Source organism: Daphnia carinata, chromosome 6 (assembly GCF_022539665.2).
Source record: "Daphnia carinata strain CSIRO-1 chromosome 6, CSIRO_AGI_Dcar_HiC_V3, whole genome shotgun sequence".
NCBI lineage: Eukaryota > Metazoa > Arthropoda > Branchiopoda > Diplostraca > Daphniidae > Daphnia > Daphnia carinata.
The window spans coordinates 5,481,070-5,507,340 of record NC_081336.1 but is presented as its reverse complement, the minus strand read 5'-3'; the positions used below and the strand labels follow the sequence as shown (position 1 = coordinate 5,507,340).

Genomic DNA, 26,271 nt, shown 5'->3' with positions numbered 1-26,271 from the left:
ACTTTCACACAAAGAAACTTCGAGAATTGACCGCGACACAACGAATAGCGATAGCATCGATACATCCACATCCCAACCGATGGTGAAAGCATTAGGAGAATTGTTTTCGAGAGAAGACAAAAAGTCAATTCCAATTTTCAAAGGGAAAAGTACTGATAAATTAATAACAGGCTAAAGGACGCAGAACATGTAGCACGCAACAACGACTGGGACGACAACCAAAAAATAAGATTCTTCTCCGACAGACTAAAAAGTGATGCCCTAGAATGGCATGGAAACTACGTAGAAGAGCAATGTGATGAGTTAAGTTATGACGAGTGGAAAACCGCCATCATTGCAAGATTCCAGGATGCATACGACTTAGCAGCACAAAGAAAAAAGTTATCAACATTAAAACAAAAACCCGAAGAAAAATGCAAAGCCTTTATCTCAAGAATCAACAGTCTCTACGAGTCCATTGAAGGCAAGGAAGAAAATCAGACCAAAACCAAACCATCGTCGAAGGTCGACTCATCAACACAGTCAAGAGGATAAGAGATCATACCAAAATAAAAATTTTGATGCAAGGCATACTACCAAAATTCCGAGCTGAACTCTATTTTAGAATGCCCGAAGACCCTGAAGATTTTGACCAGCTATGTAAACAACTAATCATATCCGAAGGTATCCTATATAGATAGGAGACTGCAGAAGACAAAGAAATAAACGCGGTAATCGCAGGGATAACGCATCACGAGAAACAACAAGACAACGAACTTTCACAACAAAAGACAGAAATTGAATTCTTAAAAGAAAAAATTCGGGAACTGGAAAACACTAATAAGAATCGTGAATTGTCACAGGATACCGATAGAACCATAGCAGCAGCAGATCGATACGAACCAAGATCTCCACGATCAAGTGATCGATACTCCAGATCACAGAATTCGCGAGTTCCATTCAAAGAGAGACCGAATAGCAGAGGTCCCAGGAGTGACCGAAATTTCAACCGTAGCAGAGAGAACAGCCCATACCGCAACAACTATACTTCACCACGAAGAGAAGGTACCTCTCCGTGGTATAGGCAACCCAATTATCCTTCCTATCAACAAACGCAGAGAACCCCGTACAGCAACGGACAGATACATTACAATCAACCAAACTTTCAACACACAACAATCAACAAGTGTATCATCAAAACCCGGGTTATCCTCAACAATACCCAAAGCAACGACAAAACCAACCAAACACCCCCGACACCCTTGGGAATAAGATTATTATCTGTTACAAGTGCAATAAAAGAGGACACATTGCACGAGAATGTTGGACAGATATGGCACGTATCAACAATCCGAACCGCCGCCTAATGCAGTAAACACGATATCCTTACCAAATAATTCCCCAACAGATAATTTAGAATTAGCGATACCCAAACTAATTCGTATATCCGTTAGAATTTTCGGAAAAGAAATTAACGCTTTAGTAGATACAGGAGCCGCAGCCAGTTTAATTTCAGACACCATATTTTTTAACCTAAAGAAGAGGGAAGAACTTAAAGAAATTAAAAACACCCCCTCGCCAATATTCAGGACGGTTTCAGGAGAAATACTAAAATCAATGGGAAAATTTGAATTTTCAATTATCATTAACGACAATCACGTTATTGATCATCATTTCTTTATCATGGAAAACTTAAGTGAAACCTGTATCCTGGGTTTAGACTTCTTATCCAGCAACAATGTAAAAATTAATACTAGAAACAGACAGATAAATTACGACCATTTTGGGGTGGAACACAACTTTGGAACAAATATACACCCAATATATAGCTTAACGTTTGGCAAAGTAGGCATTCACATTCCACTCCTCCCCAACCAGTCATCAGAAAAAGACGATAACAATGACCTTACTGAAGCAGATTATCGCAGCTTAGAATCTTTTTCCCAATCAGACAATAACATAAAATACCATTGATGCATTGAGTGGATCTGTTTACTTCTCAACATTGGACTTACTGAGCGGCTACTGGCAGATCGAGATAGAGGAAAGCAACAAACACAAAACCGCTTTCATCTGTGAACTTGGACAATGCGAATTTAATAGAATGCCATTTGGATTAACAAATGCGCCAGGCACTTTTCAACGTGCGATAAATAACATCTTGAAATCAATATTGTTCAGGTTCGCATTGGTTTATCTGGATGACATCATAGTGTTCAAGAATAATATTACTGAAAATGTGACACATCTAGAAACGGTGTTTAAGCTTCTTAAAGATTCAGGAATAAAATTAAAACGGAAGAAATGCGAATTTTTCAAGGAAGAATTAGATAATTTAGGATACATTGTTTCAAAAAAAGGAATAACACCGAGTACGAAAAAATTTGAAGCAATCATTGAATACCCAGCTCCCAAAAACGTGAAGGAATTAAGCTCATTTTTAGGTCTGGCTAGCTATTATAGAAAATTCATCCGGGCTTTTGCTGATAAAGCCCACCCACTGACAGCGCTAACGAGAAAATCAGCCGAGTGGAAATGGGGAGAGGAACAAAAGGACGCTTTTGACTGTATCAAGAACTGTCTCATAACTAGACCTATCCTTGGGTATCCAGATTTCACGCTCGAATTTATCATCTACACAGATGCTTCAGGATATGGAATAGGAGCAGTCTTGGCTCAGATGCAGACTCTACCTCAATCAGCGGATTCAGCGGAGTCCGACGTACAGGAACCCCGTGAATCAGACGGCGCGGAAGTCGTCATCGCGTATAGCTCTAAGCATCTGAACGGTCACGAGGCCAAGTGGTCAACCACAGAGAAAGAGGCTTACGCAATCATCCACGCAATTGACGTATTTAGGACATATCTATACGGACGTAGATTTACCGTATTTACTGACCATAGACCTTTAAAATGGTTAATGAGCAAGACAGAACCCGCAGAAAGATTAGCTAGATGGACACTCAAACTACAAGAATTCGACATCGTCATTGAATACCGGCCTGGGAAATCGCACCAAAATGCTGACACCCTAAGCCGTATTCCCATAGTGCCACTAGCAAGGGTAGAAACAAGGGCAAAGGAAAAAGAAATTGTCATAAAAGCGCATGAAAGCGATCGAAAAGAATTTGAAAGATTAAAAATCAAACTACAAATGGAAAGTTTAAGGGAACTGGAGAGAGAAAGCGAAAGTAGTCAAACAGAAAGCGAAGGTTTCGAAAGGGAAAATCATAAAACGGAAAACAAAGGTTTTGATAGAGAAATTGGAAGTCACAGTAAAAGTTCTTGGCGAGAAGACAAATGGCTAGAAGGGCAGCAAGCAGGTAAATATTGCCAAAAACCAATGATAAAGATACAAGAAGATCAGAAAAGTAACAGATCTAGAAGCAACTTTATAATCAACGAGAAAGGTTTATTAACAGATAGGCAAGGAAAGTTAGTAGTCCCAAGGGAGTCAGTCAGAAGGATCTTACAAGCAAATCATGACCACATGTTAGCAGGACATTTAGGAATAGAAAAAACAATAGCCATACTACTAGAGCAATACTTCATTACACACATGCGACAAAACGTAACCGAATACATCAAATATTGCTTAAAATGCGCAAAACGCAAGGCTATGGGAGGAAGTAAAGCACCATTGCAACCTATGCTCCCAGCTGAAAGGGTGTTGGAAAGACTTGCGATGGATATTGTGGGTCCAGTTCCAATAAGCTAAAAGAGACATAGGTACATTTTATAGTCCTATCAGATTACGCCAGTCGTTTCGTTTTTTCACTGCCGATGAAAGATCAGACTGCCCAAACAATTGCTACAATCTTGGTTTATGATATTTACACAAAATATGGATCCCCCAAAGTAGTCCTAACAGATCAAGGAACTAACTTCCTGTCGTACTTAATCCAAGAAATTTTCAAAATGTTCAAGATCAAACAAATAAAAACAACAGCATACCACCCCCAAACGGACGGTTTAGTAGAGCGATTTAACAGAACCCTGTGTGACATGTTAGCTTGCTACGTGGGAAGTGAACCTGGAAATTGGGACAAATATCTCCCGTTCGTCACATTTGCTTACAACAGCAAAGCAATCAACACTACAACAAACCCCATTCTTCCTATTCTTTAGAAGACACCCCGTGACCCCAAACGACATGAAAATAGACAGACGATACGAGACATACGAAGACACCAGTGTAATGTACTCACATCAATGGAAGAAGGCTCAGCAACTAGCGAAGGAACACCTATTTCGGGCGCAGACGAGACAAAAAAGATATTACGGCGAAGGAACAAAAGCAATAAAATACAACATTGGGGACTTTGTGTTACTAAAAGCCCAACCAACTGCCGGAAAATTCATCAACAGGTGGAATGAACCATTCAAAATTACCAAAAATTACTCAGATCTCACTTACGAGATTCAAAACGCCGACAATGAAAAACTAAAATCAGTAGTACACGTCAACCGCCTAAAATTGTACGTCCCAGGAAATCAAGGAACAGACGGAACATCATGTGAGTTCAACCAACCGAGTAATGAGGCGGTACGAAGAGGTCCAGGAAGGCCAAGAAAACACATCAGTAACAACGAAAGAAAGCCTCACCCTAAAATGCGTATAAATCGAGCGACAGAAGAAGAGTTTCGTAACATTACCAAACCAAATATTCCCGGTCCTATACCAAATCATCCTGCGCCTACTAGAATGACGAATCCACGATACAACTTACGGTAACGTAATGAAGTATCAAGATTCTAAAAAATCTTCAAATTTTTATTTCACAGATGGAACTGATAATAATATTCATCCACTTACTAACCATCATTCCATCAACGTATCCCATCTATTCAACCGTATGCGACTGTATCAACGTAAAGACCAGAGGAATTTTAGATATAGAAGCACCATATCACTGCAACAACAAGGAAACAGATACAGCACACTTACCCAGAATACCCACACTGTACACATTAAAAACAACGCAGAAACCAGCAGCTTCTTGGAAAGGCTGGACATGCAAGCAATGGATAAAAACGAAGAAAATAACAGGATTATTTTGGATTGGATCTTTCGACACAATATACTCACAAGAAACTTAACTAATAACCCCACTGGAATGCTGGAAAATGGTGAACGACAAGAAGTGTGGCAACATGCAGACCGGACCAGCAGGACTGAGTTTTACAGCCACCCCAACAGGTGAAGGGCAATGTATGAAATATAAAACAATACCACACCCTCCACTGTGTAGCAGAACAAATCACTCTACGGCAGGAAAACAGGAGGACCCAATTGAAAGCCCGTTTGGACCTTTAAATACCACCCAGCAGGAAGGACACTTCATCCAAAATCAAAACACAATAGTATGGGGAGATAGGACAACAAATAACTCATACTCCCAAACGTTGATTAAAGGAAGCGGATATCTGGAACTTCCAAGAATGCCGGACCACGAAAACACTAGCCGTCTCTATGACACGAACCGACAAATCGAGATATCATTCCTCAACAAACCAGATCGGGACATCACTCCACTAGGCTACAAAGTGGTCGGTATACCACTAACATACCTAATTTTTCCAACGGAAACTACAAGAAAACTCTATGAGATGTTTAAAACAACTATAAATACATGCCTACAGACCACCTAGATACACCAGTGTGCAAGGATTATTGAGAACTTCCACAATCAAAGCGGAAACGATCGATTCAACAAGAAGTTACGTTCTTGTTAAACACATCTCTCGAAGATTCAGATATCGGTAAACGTCTATACAGCATCTCGTACGCCCGGGGACCAATAAAAATGAGACGTCAACAACCAATCAAAAAAGACGAAAAAGGACAGCACATAATTTATAACGCCACAATACATATAATCTACAAACCCGCAGAGAGCAACCCGATGAAAGCTCACTTTCGTTTTAAAAACGATGACCCACTTCCATTGGGGTCAGAATTTGAAAACATCGTTGACCAAACAATACGAATGCAAAACAGCGATATTTGCATCACCGAAGGAGAAACAAATCGACTGGTTGCAGCCACTTGTTCCGAATATTCTACACGGTGGACATTAGACCAGCAAAATTACCGATTAATCGCACAAGAATCACATCTTTGCATAACGCTTAGATCATCCCAAAACATCATTCTAACAGAATGTAGGGATGATGAAAATGGTGCAACACAACAATGGATTTTTGAAACTGTGAATACTAATCCTGAAATCCAAGAAAACTTCCCGGATACAACGTTAGCGGAAATGCAGGAGATACAACAAGAACAGCGAAGAGCGATCACAACAACGATTAATTCGCCGATATTCCGAGGAATTTTAAAAACTAATCACGGCAGCGGAAATATAATCTGGGACATGATTGCCTGGGGATTGTTGGAAAATGGGAAAGCACCGAGTGAAAAGTGTCTGACTCATCACGGAATAAACAAACAGATGACACTAGAAGAATGCGACGCGGATTGGACCAAATATCAAGAAGAACTACGAACACTGGTAACTAGTAATGACCCATTGGTGCGATCACAAAATACAGTTGCTAACTGCAGCAGAACAACAGAACGAGGACAAGCTTTCGAATATACCTCTGATTTCACCATCAGACCGTTCAACACGAACAACTGTGTAAAAGCCAACACAACAATGCTCGTCCTCCAGGAATGCTCCAACACAAGCTCAATCTGGGGCACATACGAACACACAGGACAACTCATGGCAACAGATAGAACTGGATTACACTCACTTTCATCAGATAGGAAGTGTCTAACACAAAGAGTAGGACGTGTGAGCCTGGGGCATTGTTACAGCTCCAGTAAAAAACAACACTTTAGCTTTGAATATCGCAACCCACATCAAATAAGGACACTTTCAGCGGCAGCCATTATAGCGCTACATACTCAACTGCCATTGGACGAGAAAGCACTCCCATATACACCGCCACTAATGCAAAGAGAGATCAACAACCAATCAGAAAATAAAAAATTTTTGGCCACTCCCCTTGCCACGCCCACAACAGAAAAATCCACAACAACGACAAGCACTACGACGACTACAAAGCCCACAATAAAAACAACCTTGGGAACAACTACAAAAACAACGGTAAAAACCACGACAGCAATTAAATTCAGCTACAAGCACAGCAGCCAACAAACCGACAATGACACATAAAATAACAGCGAAACCAAGTATAACAACAACATCAACAAAACCATCCACAACTACAAAACCAATAATCACGCCAACAAGCACTAAGCCTACCACTACTACTAGGCCTACGACAACTATTAAAATAGCTTCAACTTCAACAACCACTACAACCACGAAACCTACGTCAACAACAACGGCTACTACGACAAGCTCCACAACAGCAACAACAACAACGCACCAACCAAGCAGAACTACGCAAAGTACGACAACAGTAAAAGAGAGTCCAATGACCCCACAATCGTCAACACACACAGTCAGAATGACCCCATTAACTACAACAGAAACCACGCCAACAACAGAAGAAAGTCAAATTCGGGCTATCGAGGAGAACTTTCCAACTTTACCGTCAGCAGAGTCCCTGTTAATGGATCAGAAAACTGAAGAGTCATTAATTAATGATAATGTGGAAAGCGGTCTACCTAAAAACATCGAAAAATTCAACTACAAGATTAAATACGAAATAAGTAAGATGCACGACCAATATAAAATCAGCGTTGAAACAGAACACGAGAAAAAACTCGCAAAAGAAATTCGAGATGTTTATTGTCAACTATCGGCAATCAAAAGAACACAGGCCGTTATCTTAGCTCAAGCCAACGGAAATTTGGCAGCAGCAGCAATAGGTTTACCTATCTGTACGAGATTACAAGGCTTTGGTCAAGCAATGACACTTCAACAATGCGAAGCCAAAAGAATTGTTATATCAGCAAATGAAACAAAATGCGGATTCCAACCGTTCTTTACTTACGAAGGAAAGAATTGTACGATCGGAACAGATGGATGATCAATTCACCCATATTCCGATTGTTTTTGGAAAACACCGTTTGTAAATTTAAATCGAAATCCACATACCTGGGAACACAATTCTACAACAGGAGATTGGATACGCCAGAAACCTACCATTCACATGCCTAATCTAGACCTCATTACAGAATTTGAAGAACTCCACCTTAATAATTTCGACTTCTCGCTGTAAAGTCATCCAGCACACGAGACAATGGAGATGGAACAATTAAATATCCTGAATGACCTAGTAGCAGAATGCAAGAGGGAAATTCCAATTCTGTTGGAGATATTGTGATGTCAGAACAACAAGATAATCAGATAGATCATATGTTCTCATGGTTCGACAAATTGAAAATAATAGGTCTTTCAGCAATTGGATTCGTGATATTTCTCGTATGCTTACGGATCTTCATCATTTGCAACCCTATCTCAAAGACTAAAAATCATATCCGCAGAAACCAGCAGCTTACAAGAAATTACGACGATGGCAAAGAGGAAGAACACGAACTCGCATCAATGCTACCAGCACGAGAAACAAATTACCATTCAGACATAGCAATCGAACAACCGTTCATAAGAACGTCCACCCCAGCACAACTGACAACAGAAAGACAAGGGCAAATGCGCTCTCCACGGCCAAGCGCACCAAATTCATTAATCTGCCCATCTATCGAAGAAACTGACCCACCCAAACGGTGTACAGGAAACACACCACGTGCACTTATGTCGTCGGGTATGGCATGATCTGGGAAGACCTATGTCGGTGCATGCCAGAAACAGACAGCAGTAATTCAGCCAAAAAATAAAATCCCCAAGGTTATGGAACGTGAAAGTCCATTAACAATCATCCGCTAACTAGTTAAGCAATTCCATAATAAAGTAGCACCTTCCAAGTAAATATGGCACTTACCAGAATTTAAAAACTTTAACAATTAAGTTGATTGTTGTCACCTACGGTGCTGCCCTCACGGGCAGGGCTGTAGGGGGCACGGGCCTAAACGTTCATTGTGCTTTTTTCAGTTTTCGTTTTACCCCTTTCTAGTGAAAGGGGTAGTATCAGTAAAGTAACCACCCAGATAAGTTGTCGTAACACCTTTTTTTTCAATCCAGAATCGTTTCTCTGCCTAGCCTCATTTTTCACCTCGTTGTGTCTCAGTTTTCTTTTTTGTTCCCGTCTTACTCAAATCGAGGGTTTATCCAAAAAAAATAAAGCATTTGTTTTTTATCATCTCTCATCTCCATTTTCATCCATCATCACTCATCATCATCCTCTCTCTGTTGCTACTCGGCACGGAGTCAGCAACAAATGGTGCCGAAACCCGGGATTTGCCGAACACGTGCATTTCCAGTCCTCGTCAGTAAAAACCCTCGCTTGATTGCAAAATTGTCGGGTATTCTCCCTGTAAACCTTTGGCAGACGTCTACGCCAGCCTGAAGGCACCCACCTGTCCACCACGCGTTTGCCATCTGACAAGAAGATCGGTGTATCTACGTGAATCATCGACATCCGCTAACGTGTGACTCTATCAGCCGGAAATAACGTTTCTACGTCATGAGTGAAGCCGCACCCAAAGCCGAAAATATGGAAATTGGCCACATTTGGGAACACGGTTCGAACCCAATGGTAGACGCATCGAAACCTGAACGGCAGTAGAGTGAACGGCCATTACTTCCCGAAAACGATCTCAAGAAGAAACGTGGGAAGAGAAAGGCGGCCCACACGAAGTTAACAACGCAACTCAGAAAGGCTGTGGAAGACCACAAGATGGGAGCCATCAGATTGAAGAAATTGCAAGTAGCAGCATGGCGTGACGAATTGATTCGTATTTACGACGAAGTCAAATCAATTCACCACCAATATACAGAAAGTATATCCGACCTCACTGAGCAGCAACGTCAAGCATGTGACAAGTGGGAAGTAGACTTCGAAACCGATCACGTCGAAGTCGTCAAATTCGCAAGTCGCTACGCCACTTCCTAATGTCAGTCCGTCAGCTCGATTGGGACATCAGCTTCGGACATCACCTGTAGTACCACGCTATCTGAAAAAAGGCGTACCAACACTAAACCAGCCAGCCTTCTCCAACAATCAACCCAAGGGGAGTTGGAGAAAGAAGAACAGATGCTAAAGCTAGAATTGAAGTTGGAAACGGCAAGGGCCCAGATGGAAGCAAATACAACTTCCATCACAGAAACCCTCAACAAGGCGTTAAGGAGTATGAGCGAACAACTTAGTAAGCTCATTGACAGTTCAAGGATCACGTCCAAAGATATCGCGGCCAACAACACGTTAGTACGGGAAGCACACCACACGTTGGACGGTTTGGATCAGAAAATTGACGCGGTTAAGGTGGAATTGTCAGCTAAAATCGAAGACCTTCGAACGGAAGTAGACGAGATGAAAGTTCAACCTCGAACGATTCAAGATCAACAACCTGAGCGATCACCAGTCTTACAAGCAAGTCAAGATGTTCCAGCCCATTCACCCATACGTACGATGGAGGATGCTGTCCGTCATCGCAGAAGATTGGTCGCCGCCGATGCATCTCCACGAGACCCGCGGCGAGGTGCGATTGCCACGATGACGTCCCGTTGCAACCCTACGGATCACGACGAAGATGAACACTCCGAACGTTCTCACCCCCACAGTCAAGGAAATCGTCCTCACAGCAGCTGTTGCAGCCGACTACAACCTCCCAACTTTAAGATCCAGCCATTTGACGGCAACCCGAAGAACTGCGCGCGATTTAAGGTAAATTCCAGGCCTTGTATGAAGAGTACGAAGATTCTCCGTAACTTCTTTTCATGTTGGAGGAGCTGCTAGCCGAAGAGGTACGAAACGAAATCGGCGAATGTCTCACCGATGGAACGATGTATTCCGTGGTGTGGGAACGTTTGGACGCGGTGTACGGTCGCACGGAAATTATGGATCAGACGTACCTCGACGACCTTCTACAGGTACCGCCATTGAAGAGCTTAGATGCTGCCAGCCTCAAGACTTTCACAAACCGTCTTCATGGTGCAGTACCTACGCTCTCCAAGTCGAAGTATGCCCATGAGCTGCACAGCCGTACAACGTTGATGGCCCTTGAAGCAAAAGTTACGCCCTACCTCAAGGATAAGTGGAACGAGAAACGCAAAAAGACAGGAGTAGAACTAAATGTTCTAGACTTAGACGACTGGGTGACGTAAAAATCCATGAGCAAGCAACATGGAAAAAATGTATTCGAGTCCCTACCCACGTCGACGTCCAAAGGTGTAAAGTTCGACGAAAGGAAGCCCGTCAAGAGACCCAGCTTCCCACACACGTCGACCATTGGACACGTAGCGACGATGGAAGGTTCGAAAGTAGCGGCGCCAACATCTTCAGCAACCATTCCTCCAAGGAGCCGACCAACATCGGGGAAGATGCCAGCCGAGAAGACGGAAAGATGGAAATGCTTTGTATGTAATGACAGGAGCCACCACCTCTCAACTTGTAACGTCTTCATGTCTCTCACGCCCACGAAAAGGGCTGAGAAGGTATTCAAGTCCGGAAGATGTTTGTTATGTCTTACGGGAAAACACGAACGCAAGGAATGTCCCAGGGACGTCAGCTGTACTGTCGCTGATTGTACTGGAAACCGACACCACACCTTGCTTCACGGATCCGAATTCATCCCATTGAGGAGGCTAGCGGATCCAACTGCTCCATCAGCGACACCTTCGACAGCTTTCCTTGGGACCTTGACCCATCTGGAAACAGTAAAACGACGTGTACGTTTCAAGATCGTACCTGTTCGTGTTGGAGTTGGCAAAACGTGGGTCGACACTTTCGGTTTCCTTGATACCGGAAGCGACACCACGCTGATTCGGAGCGATTTAGTAAGAAAGTTGGGACTCGTTGGGCCATCAAAACGCATCAACGTCGTCTCGTATGACGGAGCCATGTGCAACAAGAGGACGTGACCGTGCTGATAGGAATCGACGTCGCATAGGCCCACGATCATGTAGCTTCCATCAAGCCGCCGGCTGGAACGACTGGGCCCATCGCCTTCAAGACGCCGTTTGGTTGGTGTCTGGGTTGACAAACAGGTCCACCACAAGACGGACGCCCGTTCATCGCTCATCTGGCCATCGAGGAACGTTCCGAAGACCTAAACGAGCTGGTGAAGAAATTCTGGCAACTTGAGGCCAGTGAAGTAGAAATAGAACCACCCGTTCTATCTGAGGATGATCTACGCGGAAAACGAATTCTAGAATCGTCCGTAAAACGTATCGGTAACCAGTACCAAGTCGGTTTAATGTAGAAAACCGACGAAGTAAGTCTCCCAAACAATCGGGCAGCTGCATTGAAGAGGCTCTACGCTCTCGAACGACGTTTTCATCGGGACGAAGAGTTTGCTCATAAGTACGATGCAGTAGTCAAGGAGTACATCGGGTTAAAACACGCCCGGCTCCTAACGACCCAAGAAGCCCAGACGGAGACAACAAGGACGTGGTACCTGCCACACCACGGGGTCGTGAGCCCTTCCAGCTCATCGACCAAAGTTCGTGTCGTATTCGATGGAGCTGCTGAGTTTGGTGGCACATCGATAAATCAAAACCTGCTTGGTGCGCTCATCCGTTTCCGCCGTAACCTCGTACCAGTCGGAGCGGACATTGAGAAAATGTTTCACCAAGTGAAAGTCCCGGAAGCAGACCAGGCAGCCTTCCGATTTCTCTACCGGACGCCTGGCAGTAATTCAGCTCCGTTAACGTACCAGATGACGGTTCACGTATCTGGAGCTATCTCATCCCCGACGAGCTGCATCTTCGCCCTCAACAGGACAGCCGACGACTACCGCAGCCAGTTTCCAGACGTAGCCGATAGCGTTCGACATAATTTCTACGTAGACAATTATCTCGACTCATTCGACTCCGAAGACGAAGTCATCAAACGGTCCCGCCAAATGAGGTCCCTTCTCCAGTAAGGCGGTTTCAATTTGACTAAATGGACGTCGTCATCGAGAACGGTGATAGCTGCGTTATGAGAGTTTGGCCTAGCGTCACCAACTCTAGATCTGGACTTGGAGAAACTTCCCGTCGAAAGAACGCTGGGAGTAATGTGGGACAGCGAACGAGATATGCTGACTTTCAAGATTCGGAAGCCGCTAAACAACGTGACACTCACGAAGCGGGCCTTCCTAAGCATCATCTCAAGCGTCTACGACCCGTTAGGGCTGGTTGCACCAGTTATCTTCGTGATGAAGTCTTTACTCCAAGACATCTGGACCAACGAAGAACGGATCGGTTGGAATGACGTGGTACCGGAAACATTGAGTCAACGTTTCTATTGCTGGTACGGTCATCTGGAAAATTTGGAGTCGCTCTCAGTACCGAGATGCTTCCGTACTTCGTCCTTTCGTCCTTTTCGTCCTTTCGTCCTCAAACGAGGACGATGAACTCAACAGTGCCTCCACGTCTTCACGGATGCAAGCTCCAAAGGATTCGGAGCAGTAGCCTACTTCCGCACTGTATTTGAAGACCATTCCGTCAACGTGTCATTCGTCATGTCGAAAACGCACGTCACACCGGTAAAAGGTCTCACGATTCCCCGTTTGGAGTTACAGGCGGCAGTAGAAGGCCTCAACATTGCTCTCACGATTTGTCGTGAACTAGAAATTGATTTGAGGCAAGTAACCTTCCACACAGACTCGCAAACAGTGCTGCGGTGGATCCACTCGAAGACGTGCCGATTTGAAGTCTTCGTCAACAACCGCATCGGAAAGATACTCCGAAACACGTCTCGTCGACAATGGCGTCATGTTGCTGGAGATTCAAATCCGGCAGACCTTTGTAGTAGGGGTATCGACCAAAAGGACGTCGACGAATTGGCCCATTTCCACCGGGGACCTCCGTTCCTGAACCTAGACCCCTCAAAGTGGTACACATAGGAAGATATTACGGAGCCAGAAGAACGGGATGTAAACGTTATCCGCGTCTCAGTGGTTAAAACGGAAGACGAGAATCACGTCATCGACCGATGCGTAGCACGTTTTTCCAGCCTGGTGAAGATTCAACGGGTGCTAGCCTGGAGTAGAAGATTTACCAACAACGCCAGAGCAAAACTTCGTGATGAAAAACCCATTGTCGGAGAGCTGACAGTAGAAGAAATGGTAACATCGCTGACAAAATGCATCGTACGAGCGCAAGAATTGGCCTTTGCTGAAGAAGTCTACGCCCTTCGCAAGAATATGGAATTACCACTCAGATCAAAACTTCGCACCTTCCAGCCCTTCTTGGATGAAGCTGGACAGATGCGAATTGGCGGACGGATACTTCAAGCGCCGATCGACTATGCAGCCAAGCACCCCATACTTCTACCAGCATCTCAACTTGTAACGAAAAGGATAATCTGGGATCACCACGTTAGACACATGCACGTCAAGACCGAAAGATTGCTGACAGACGTACGTTCAAGATTTTGGATACTTTCCGGACGCAAAGTGGTAAAATCGGTCATCAACAACTGCTGGCCTTGCAAGCGGACGTCGGCGAAACCTAACCCTCCGTTGATGGCTTCACAACCAATACATCGTTTAACACCCCATCTGCCTCCGTTCACGTACACAGGGATCGACTACTTTGGTCCTTTAACGGTTAGAATTGGTGGAAGAGGACGAAGGCATGAAAAACGTTGGGTCAGCCTATTCACTTGCTTCACCACACGAGCAGTTCACCTAGAAGTGGTCAACGGGCTCAGTATGGAGGAGTTCTTATTTTGCTTCTCCCGTTTTGTTAGCCTACGTGGAAAACCGAAGGTCGTTTACAGTGACAATGGAACTAACTTTGTTGCCGCCGAGCAGGAGTTACGGCAAGCATTAGAAGAACTCATCAGTAAACACGAAGAGCTCCAGACGTTAATGGCTTGGCTTGGCAACAAATTGAGTGGCACTTTCCTCCTCCTCATGGACCTCACTTTGGTGGCGTTTGGGAAAGAATCGTACAGTCTTGCAAACGGGCAATGAAAACCAGCATTGGCAATTGCCTAGTTACGGACCAAGTGCTACGAACCGTGATCGCTGAAGTGGCAGCCTTGTTAAACGCCCGGCCGTTAACTCATCTGAGTATGGATCCAGAGGACCCGGATCCATTAACGCCCAATCACTTCCTACACGGTGGAGCTCGTCCATACGTGCCCCTGCAATTGGCCGACGTGGAAGACATGAACGTAACCAACAAATAGTACCTGCAAAGCCAAGCTATACTCCAACATTTCTGGAATAGATGGCTACGTGAATACGTTCCACACCTAACCGAAAGGAGAAAATGGCAAGAAAATAGGCCTAACGTCACCGTGGGGGATCTAGTGCTTGTAATCGAACCAAATACTTTGCGTGGGCAATGGCCGATGGGTAAAGTGTTGGAAGTTATCCCCAGTGCAACGGATAATGTTGTTCGAGTGGTAAAAGTAAAACTTACCAATCATCCGAAACCATGTATTCGGCCGGTGGCCAAATTATGTATCATGGTACCAGCCAAAGAACAACAAATTTACGCAAAAGAAGAAAAAATGGAACCTTCAACAGCGTAAAATTCAATTTCAGTATTGTAAAGTGTAAATACTGATTGTAATGGAGCTACAATTACTAGCTCTCCTTGTAAAAACAAAATGTAGATGTAACAAGTAAAATCACCATGACAACACACAAATGTAAACAACATAGGAAATCGCAACTTAAACTCTGGTGAACAAGTCACGAAACTCAACGCCACCTATATTCAAGTTCAAATATAGGGCAAAGGGCAAAGTCAGGACGGTTGCTGTTTAGTAACACAAAAAAATGGAAACTGTTCAACCTATTAGGCTAGCAGACAGCATTCATTCGACCCAACTTCTTATAGTGAGTGTGCGCTTGTGACTTCCACGTTTAACGTTCAACATGGCCGATTATCCACCTCCATCGCCCGCATCGGTAAAGAAACTAGTTAAAGAAAGTCGGGAAAGGGAGGAGGAGTGTGTGGTTAACCCCAAGGACACAGTGGACAACTTAGTGCGTGCAAAAAAAGGAATTAGTGGATAAGGTGTACTCTTGCCAGCTGGCCATCCTCGAGATCGACAAAGAGATCGCCAAGTACTCCGAAGATCTGGACAATGTGCGCGTCCACTTCCGAACTGAGCGAGAGAACTCGATGAGTAAACTCATCGGGTCTCTCGTACGCAAAGTTCGGGAGATTGACGTTCCACCAGCCACGCCGGTCGCCACCCCAACACGTCCTACGTTTGTGGTCCCTCTTCACACCCCTATCATCCTGTGTTTTTTGAAGTCCCACGTGTTGGGACCAACCCCTTGCAGGAAGAAGACCACGGAGTGTGAGGAGTTCATGCTCCTCACAAACAAGGACAAACTGGAGCTCCTGTTTGCCCAGCGACGGTGTTTTGGCTGCTTCGTCCCGACCACCGTCGCCGGGCACACAAAGACCGCAGACTGCCCCTATCCCCGACGTTGTACGTTATGTGACACACACGACCATCACCAGATCCTGTGTGCACCAAGAAAAGCATACTCTAATTTGCCAACGCATTAGGAGGGGCCATCTCCAGCTGCAAATGGAAGAATTCGGATTCTTTGGTTTCCTTTTTTGTTTTTGTGTGACGTCAGAAGTGTCGCCGGTAATTTGTTCTTGTTTATGCACCTGTTATCACGGTGGGTCCCGCTGTCACCTACGGTGCCGCCCTCACGGGCAGGGCTGTAGGGGGCACGGGCCTAAGCGTTCATTGTGCTTTTTTAGTTTTCGTTTTACCCCTTTCTAGTGAAAGGGATAGTATCAGTAAAGTAACCACCCAGATAAGTTGTCTCCTTTTTCGTCTCACCTTTTTTTCAATCCAGACTCGTGTCTCTGCCTAGCCTCATTTTTCACCTCGTTGTGTCTCAGTTTTCTTTTTTGTTCTCGTCTTACTCAAATCGAGGGTTTATCCAAAAAAAATAAAGTGTTTGTTTGTTATCATCTCTCATCTCCATTTTCATCCATTATCACTCATCATCATCCTCTCTCTGTTGCTACTCGGCACGGAGTCAGCAACAATTATCATTTTAAATCTAAAAAAAAAAAAAAAAATTTTCATCACTTACCACTATCCAATACTTCGAAACTTTATAGTAAAAACAAACAAACACACAAACTCGAATAACAATTTTGTATTTGCCCCTAACACCTTAACTACAAAATAACAAACAAAAAACAAATAATAACACAAACAAAGGAAAATAAAATCATCCGTCCGCGGAATCACGTTCGGGAAGAGGATCGCCATAGAGAAGATAATTGTAGATCTGCGCAACATGTGTTATCGCCAACCGATCTTCATGTTCTTCTTGGAGATGCTCCCGCATCAACCGAGAAGACGTTGAAGTAGTGTGATAAATATCATCCCCAGACTCCAGACTCCAAAGAAACCGGGCGAACCTCAAAGGATAGACATCGCGGTAACGTGCGTACCCAAGATGGTTGCTGAAAGAAATCAGATTATTACTACAACGAACAAACAAATTAAAAAAAAAAAAAAAAAAACTTACTGATAATAATAATCATTAATCCAAGGGCGCCTGTACCCGAAATCACGTGGTGGAGCATCCGGCATATCAAAGGCCATTCGAAAAATGCTGAGGAAAAAGCTCCGATCTTCCGAACGGAACCTACGGAAAAGGCTTTCGGGAGAAGAAAAAAGGAATAATCAACACACCACAGTGCTATATCAACCAGAGAGCAATACTGAAAAACATATCTATATTCGAATAGCTCCATCGAAAAAAAAATTAAATAAAATAAAACTCAAAACAAGAGCAACAGAAACAAGCAGTAATCTCTTCGAAAGAACGAAGAAAACTAACTCAAGAAGTGCAATAAAATCTCTATAAGAAACGACAATGACTAAAAAAGGAATAAAGAAAGTTCAAATACAAACAGGATTTTCGTCGACTCGCACTACGATAAATCCAAAAGTCAACGCAACACAAGACGTAGAAACATACTCACCCAAAAAGGAGATAAAACAGAAAATAGAACATAATTAAATGCACGAAAACTTGTTATTAAATTAAGAACATAGAAACAAGAACTTAAAGGAAAAGAAAAAAGCAATTCGATAAACTTTGAAAGGTTTGCAAAACTGCGAAACTCTTCCCAGTGTTTCAATGGCATAAATCCAACAAAGTTTTACAATTCAGAGTGTGCATCACATTAACTCATCTCAAAATGGAAAACAATTTCATCACAAAAATTTACGACTGTAAAGGTACCATCTTCCCCAGGAAAATGGAAAAAGTACACGAACTGATCACCATCGAGGACACCAAAAGTGAGGATAGCCAACCGGACTGCAGAGCAAAAGAAAGTCCGAAAAGTACGGATGTAAACAAGCAATTAGTACAATACATGGGATGGAATGGAATAGAAGCGGAAAAGAACGACTTTTACGGAAATAAAGAGGAAGTGAATAACAGCAGTGAATCAAGTGATGATGAAAACGAGGGATTAACGGCGTATTGTGGAATGGAACCCGACATGGAAATTGAACACAGTGTTGATTTTATATTGGGGTATGACAGTGACACCTACCTTCAATGTGAGCCTCCCCAAAAAAGGAACAAGCCGGACGACCAACACAGGGAAACGGAATCATGCAAAAACTGTCGGATGAAAACAATGGCATCCATATCAGCGGAGCGAGCAGAAAAAATCCAACTACGAAGACAAGCCATGATAGACTTAGAAAACGGAAAACTTTCATTAACAATGATGGGAGCTCCAATGCAGGTAGTAAGAAGGTGCATCCAAAACGAATTCAAAACTCAACAGGGTTGGCCAAGACAGAAGATGGCCACATTCCTCAATGAAAGATTCGAAGAGGAACAGACATGACTCAAACCAGCGTACGAAGATGTAGGTACGAAATCACCGATCTTCTACTATCCTTCGGAGCAGACCCAGAGATACTCCATCACGGCAAAACAATTGGTCATATCGCAGCGGCCGAAAATGATCTACTGTTACTGAGGATCCTAAAACATAACAACTGCGAATTTACAGCTCGCAACTACAACGGAGAAACTCCCTTAATGTTGGCAATCTCACACAAAAACCAAGAATGTGCATCGTTAATATGGACACCAACTAACATCAACATTGCAACACCTGACGGCAGAACCGTTCTGCATTATTTAGCCATGTATGGCCTAGAAGACCTGGCCACCCAAATTTGCGCAAAGAGAATAATCAATATCAACCAACAAGACGATTCAGGCGAAACCGCCTTACACGTAGCAAGCGGATTCAACCGAATCGACATGATCGAGATTTTACTGCTACACGGAGCAGACGCAGGGACAAAAGACTCCCATGGACACGCGGCTGGAACAGAAACATGCAGCACAAGAGCGCAAACCATATTCCAAAAATGGGAAACTAAAACATAACATTAGTTCCCTGAATAAAATTAAAGGAAAAGAACTCCAAAAATACAGCCGCGAGGAAAAAGAACAAGCCATAATCAACATAGCAGAAATATCAGGCAGAAAGAAAAACAAGAATAAAAGAAGAAAAGAAAAAAGACAATACGCCAACAATCTTTTTAAAATCACATTCAACGCTTTTTCTTAAATTTTAGGTGAAGGAACAAGTTTTATTATTCAACCATAGCAACAGCTGTAGTCGGTGACGGAAAATGCAAATTGGAGGACCAATTCTTATTATCGAAGAGGGGAAGGAATGTAACAAGCCCAAAGGCTAACCAAAAGGAGCCACACCTTTTACATCCCTCAAGCGTTTCACAAGTGAAAGTGAACGTATCTCCTCCCACTTTACCTTCAGCATTTGTGTTCTGTAGTAGTATAAATACTGCATATTTTGTAGCTTGTAATTCGGAGTTGTTTCGGCAGCTCACTGCAAATACACGGGATTTGGAAACTTTACAGAGTTGTGTATGAGATCTATCCCCATTGCTTTGCTTTTGGATTTTGGGAGGCATTTTTCTATTTCTTCTATCGTTATTGGGTCATTAAGGATGCTAGGGTGGCTGGATGATATTTTCCCATTAATTATTGAATCGAAAGGTTTGTTTGCTGGGATGTTTGATGGGTGGACGTGACTGAAAATGTCTAAGAATAGTTCCGCTTTTTCCCTAGGTGAGTTATAGGTTACCTCATTGGCTTTGATAGTTGTGCCGTCTGGGGAGGGATTGGATCCCTTGCCTATCATACCGTTCGTGAAAGACCACAGCTTTGGTTAATCGTTGGTTCCGAGGTTGGTGATAAAGGACTCCCATGCTTTTTTCTTGGCCGTGATGATGCATTTCTTCTTCAGTGCTACCGCTTTGCTCCATTCTGTGCGCTTTAATGACGAGAGTGGTGTTTTACACCGTTCTCTAAAGGCTTTTCGTGCATTTTTTACCTTTCTGTTGCACTCTTCGTTCCACCATGGGCAGTTTTGTGCTGCGTATTTCCTGGGTTGAGGTTGTGATTTCTTGAAGCATGCTTTACTAGCTGTGTTAATGGCGTTCGTGAACGTTGTTGCAGCTGTCTCGGGATCACCGATATTAGGGAAGTTTTTCTCTGTAAGATACTTGTCCAGCCTGTTGTTCCATTCCCCCTTTTCTTTTCATTGATTATCCATGTGGGTGGCCTGCCGGTACTGCGTGTTGGGGTTTTGTTGAGAGTCAGGATTAGGGGTAGGTGGTCGCTCCCTAGATAGGGGCCTACTTCGATTGAGGCCGCTGCTACCAATCCCGAAGAGGTCATTGTTAGGTCGATAGTGGAGGATTTTCCCGTGGAGGGGTCAATTCGTGTGCCGAGATCTACGGGCGTTATTGGGCACATATCTTGGCTATTTAATAGGGCTACGTAGATTGACCTGCCTGCTTTATTAGTTTGCGTGCCGCTCTCCCACATGCTGTGGTGGGCGTTGAAGTTCCCTCCGATTACTGTCTTGTTTGGTCCGGAGAGGAGGTACTCAATTTCGTGAACTTCACAGTCACCTTTTGGCACATACACTGATAGGAAATCCAATGGTTTGTTGTTAACTGATAAGACACTGGCACCGATGGCTTCCACGGTGGCTGGTTAATTTATATTAATTGGCGAGGAGATTAATTGTTTGTGAACTAGTATCGACACTCCTCCACCTTGTTTATCAGGGCGGTCCTTCTTGAGGGTGTGATATGGGTTTCACTTAACATAACGATTTTTGGTTTAACTAAAGATATAAAATTCCTGAACTCTTCAAGTTTGGCTTTAGTTAGCCCTCTAACGTTCCATTGAATGCACTTGAAATTTTTTGACGTGGGCGTGATAGTGGATCTATTTATCATTATCTATTGTGTCCATTTCGTCGCACCATTGACTGGTGGAGCTGAACATGGGGCTGAGGCTCGCTGAGATGTTTTGGTGTAGCATTAGAGGCTTCGGTGATGCTCCGAGTGGGTCGGTAGTGGTATCTGACGGAGGTCCGGGGATACCATGCCCAATTAGGTTGCTTATTAGAAGTTCTAGTCTGTCGAATCTGTTTTCTTGGTGAATGGCGTTTTCCAATTGTCTTTTGTCTAGGTTATCGAACCGCTTGTTGAAATGGCTGATCTTTTTATTTGTGTTTTACAGGTCTTCCCCTAGGCTATTTATCTTCCCTTTGATGTTTGGAATTGCTGTAGCGGTGATGGCCTTCACTTGATCCTGCAGGGCCTGTATTTGGCTCTTCAATATCGCCATCTCTTGATCGCGTTCATGAATTTTGCAAGTCTGCAGTTGGCTCACGGGATCTGGGCTGGGTAGGGTTCCTGGTTTCGTGATATGCCTGGCCGTTGGTTTGTAGCTGTTGGTGTATCGCATGCGTGCCTCCTGTACCGATATGCCCTCTAAGACCGCCATTTTAATAATCTTTTTCATCTCTAGAAAGGTCGGGCATACAGCGTAGTTGTCGGCCTCATGTTCGTTGCTACCGCAGTTAATACACCTGGTTAAGCATTCAAGATTTTCTAGGTGTTGCGTTCAACATTTTTTCCAATAGTTCCCATTTGCATTACATCTGGATGCCGTGTGACCTAACCTCCAGCATTTCCTGCACCTGTAAGGGCTTGGTATTGATCCCTGCACTTGGTAGCTCAGCGATTGCCATCTTACTCTATCTGGTACGACCGACGCGAAAGTCAAAAGGACTGTCTCAGATTTAGTGCCCGGTTTGTCGCGTATCGGTAAACGCTTCACGTGGGTGACATCTTGTCCTGCGAGTGCTTCGAGAATTTCTTAATCGCTATCGCTAACTGGGACCCCGAAGATTACACCTATTTTTAGCCTCAGAGGATCGGTTTGGCAGCATGCACGTGGCTGGTCTACCTGTTATGTTCACTATTTTTAGCAGCTTGGCTTGTTGCGTCGCGTCTGTTGCGTGGACTAGTAGGTCGCCTCCTGCCATCACTTTGGAGTCCTTTGGTTCACCTATGATAGCTAGTATAGCTTTGTGGACGGCATCTCTTTCAGCGATTTGCTTGAAGTTGGGTTTGTCGTCCATGAGTCTGACGATCACCGGGTGTAAGTTATCCATTGTGTTGCAATGCCTTTTCGGGGGGGGTGAGTTGCCATGATACATTGTTCTTTTGGCACTCGGCGCGCTTTTTACAAAGAGATCAGAGGCTGGGCATGGGTGCACTTCGCTCGTGCCTGTCGGGCGGGATAAGGCCGTAACTTGGTGGATTTTGCGCACTTTGAGCGTGTTTTTTGGACACGTCTTCTCTCCTACCTAGTTTAAACGGCACAGGTCATGTGTAGGGTCTGGATCTAAGAATCTTTCATATTCGTCCATTCGTACTTCGTATGGCATGTATTGTGCTTATTTGTCTAGTATCTAAAAAAGTAAAAGGATTAATCGTCCAATTTCACTTCCGGAATTCTAAATACAAAATCTGAAACCAAAACATAATAAAACTTAATTTAATTTTTCAATGTTAACCTCACGCCCATGTCAATTATGGCATCAACCTTTAGTTCAACTTTGCAGTGAACTTGTGTTTTCGCGTCAAACGTCCGGTAGATGGTTGACCGTTTAGGCGCCAACTGCAATCCAAAATGCGTCCGCATTTCAGTGCTGCTGCAGCGAGCTTTATCGGAACTGCTCACGTGTTCAGGCCCGTAGTCCGAGGAGGTCTTAACCCTATTGGCATTTCCAATTTGATTAGTATTCTTGATACACGCGTGTTTGCGCCTGGGTTCCAATTTTTTCCACATGATAGAAGCGTTGGCTTAAAGGCTCCGCTGAACAGTTTGAGAAAGAACAAGATTGTGAGACGATGTAAGTTGTGAAAAAATTTAATTAGATGACACCGGAAATTTTAAAATTAGATTAAGTGCCAGAACTGTGAAACTAAGAAGATGGGAGAATCACACAGGGATATTTATGGAGATCTTGAAAAATTATTAGAACCAATTAAGACTGTTGAGGTAATTCTAAAATTCTGTTAATGACTGACGAAGCTAATGATTTTGTCAAACTTACAGGAAAAATGGAAGTTGGTTCCGGCTTTTCTCAAGAACAAAAGGGTTGGTTAAACAGCTTGTTGATTCGTACAATTACTTCATCAATGTGGACATCAAGAAAATTGTTAAAGCAAATGAAAAGGTAGTGAGCCATGCTGGTCAAATATTCTACCTAAAGTACTTGGACATTCATGTGGGAAAACCAGATTCCATAGAAGATATGCAGCATGTAATAATTTTTAAAAAATCCTTTAAAGTATCAGCCTTTATTCCATATGCTGTTTGAATTCAATAGTCTCGGCTCACCACTCCTCATGAGTGTAGGTTAAGAGACATGACTTATTCAGCTCCAGTTACTGTTGATATCGAGTACACCAGGGGACAGCAAAGAGTTATACGCAATGGTATTTCTATTGGAAGAATGCCAATCATGTTAAGGAGCTCAAACTGCACATTGGCTAGTATTTCACCTGCAGAAATGGCAAAAAAAAAAAATGAATGTCCATATGATTGTGGTGGTTATTTCATTGTTCGGGGAAATGAAAAGGTAAAAAATTTTTTGGTAAATTGCTGTTTAGTCGTAACTTTTCATAGCGGTCAATTTTAGGTGATCATAGTTCAAGAACAAATGTCGATAAATCAGATAATTGTTGAGCATGATAGAAAAGGCAACATGTCATGTCAAGTAACCAGCAGCACGCACGGAACGAAAACGCGCACCAATGTCATCATGAATAAAGGAAAATACTATTTGAAGCAAAATAGTTTTCAGGATGTAATGTTGTGATGCGTTATTCTGAAAGCGTAGACTGACTTATTTTCTTTCAAACACTTCAAGGATGTCCCTGTCGTCATAGTTTTTAAAGCTATGGGGATTTTGGCTGATCAAGAAATAGCCTAAATGATTGGCACTGATGATCGTGTCATGGCGGCATTTGCGCCCTCTTTAGAAGAATGTGTGCGCGCATCGATCTTTACTCAACAGCAAGCACTGAAGTATCCAATACATCTTCAAAATTCTGTATATCTATGCACATAATAATCTTTTTGGATTGTGTACTGCAGGCATTTTGGAAACAAACTGCGTCAAAAGCGTTTTTTGGGGGTCCAAAGAAAACGCCTGTTGAAGAGGCTAGAGAGATGCTTGCCACCGCCGTTTTAGCTCACGTTCCGGTAAGATTTTACGTTTTCATTGATGTACAATGTCATAATTATCATATTTGCATAGGTGGAAAATTTCAACTTTAAAGCTAGCTGATGATTCGCCGGGTCATTCAAGCCGAAAATGATCCAGCATCAGTTGACGACCCTGATTATTATGGCCACAAGCGCATGGAGTTAGCGAGTTCACTACTTTCCCTGTTGTTCGAAGATTTGTTCAAGCGGGTGAATGTCGAATTAAAGGCAATCGCGGATAAGAAAATTCCCAAGGTTAAGGCGGCCCAGTTTGATGCAATTAAATATATAAAGGCCGATCATATAACTTTGGGATTAGAAAATGCCATTGCTACTGAAATACTCAATTTTCTCTTGGTTCGCTCTTCGAAATCCGTAACTTAATTGTATTTCTTAGGGAAATTGGACGATAAAACGCTTCCGAATGGAAAAGGCTCTTGCCTTTCCGTCACACAAACGCTTTGCCGCTTGTCTAACATCTCTGGACTTGGGATGATGACTCGGGTGAATTCTCAATTCGAAAAGACACGCAAAGTATCTGGTCCCCGTTCTCTCCAACCTTCTCAGTGGGGTAACAATACTTTTTCTTTGTCACCAAATGTCATAGGTTTTATTTAATTTCTAATTTAATAAATTCTTTTGATAGGTATGATGTGTCCGTCAGATACACCAGAAGGAGAAGTAAGCTAATTAGCTTTTAAAACAAATGTGATTGTTTTCTCCAGAAACGTAAAACAATTTAATATGGCCTTTATGGTGATATCATTTAGGGATGCGGGCTAGTAAAAAATCTGGCGCTGATGACTCACGTTACTACGGAGGCAGAGGAAGAACCCATCATCCGGATTCCACAGAACATGGCAGTTGAAGATATTAATCTATTCAGTGGGGAAGAGATGCAGCGACCCGAATATATACAATGTTTTCTTCAACGGTTCTTTTACTTTTTATATGTGTCTCATAGATTACGATTGTTTTCACTGCATTATCTACTCGTATTTTAGGAAATATTCTAGGACTCGTTAACGATTACGAACGCTTGATCCGATGTTTCAAACTGGCTCGCCGCCACGGCTACATCAACACCTTTGTTTCCATTTATCCACTTTTTTTAACAAGAGCCGTTTACATCAGCTGCGATGGTGGTCGTCTATGCCGGTACAACAGTCTAGGTTATGAAGTTACCAATTTTGTATTGTTTGAATTCTCTAACCGTAGGCCATATATAATCGCCCGAAAAGGAAAACCAGCTATAACAGAAAGACATATGCAAGAACTGGCAGGTGGCTTTCGGACATTTGAAGACTTCACTCATGACGGGCTGATAGAATTCTTGGATGTGAATGAAGAGAATGATAGCAACATTGCTGTGTACGAGTCGGATATCACCGTAGAGACGACCCATCTTGAAATTGAGCCATTTACTTTGCTGGCGTCTGTGGAGGATTAATTCCGTATCCTCATCACAACCAAAGTCCACGAAATACTTACTAGTGCGCTATAGGTAAACAGGCGATGGGTACCATCGCGTGCAACCAACGAAACCGAATTGATTCGCTCCTCTACAACCTGGTTTACCCACACAAACCAATGGTTAAGACACGCACGATTGAGCTCAGTGT

The 26,271-nt window shown here is 43.3% G+C and overlaps 1 protein-coding gene and 1 pseudogene across 1 annotated transcript; both read left to right on the top strand.

The window, feature by feature from the left end:
- The first annotated feature begins 18,269 nt into the window (after positions 1-18,269).
- Positions 18,270-19,429, top strand: LOC130703300 (poly [ADP-ribose] polymerase tankyrase-2-like). Its single transcript, XM_057524789.1, has 2 exons — positions 18,270-18,579; positions 19,044-19,429. The coding sequence occupies exons 1-2, from the start codon at positions 18,270-18,272 to the stop codon at positions 19,427-19,429; spliced, it is 696 nt and encodes a 231-aa protein (XP_057380772.1).
- Positions 19,430-23,368: 3,939 nt separating this feature from the next.
- LOC130703315 (DNA-directed RNA polymerase III subunit RPC2-like) overlaps positions 23,369-26,271 on the top strand; it is a 6,132-nt pseudogene continuing 3,229 nt past the window's right edge.

What these genes read in the sequence shown, in the direction of transcription:
- LOC130703300 (XM_057524789.1), top strand. Translation starts at nt 18,270, where the DNA reads ATGGAAAAAGTACACGAACTGATCACCATCGAGGACACCAAAAGTGAG. An exon ending in CAGTGACACCTACCTTCAAT is followed by an intron (nt 18,580 to 19,043) that starts GTGAGCCTCCCC and finishes GCGAATTTACAG; the next exon opens with CTCGCAACTACAACGGAGAA.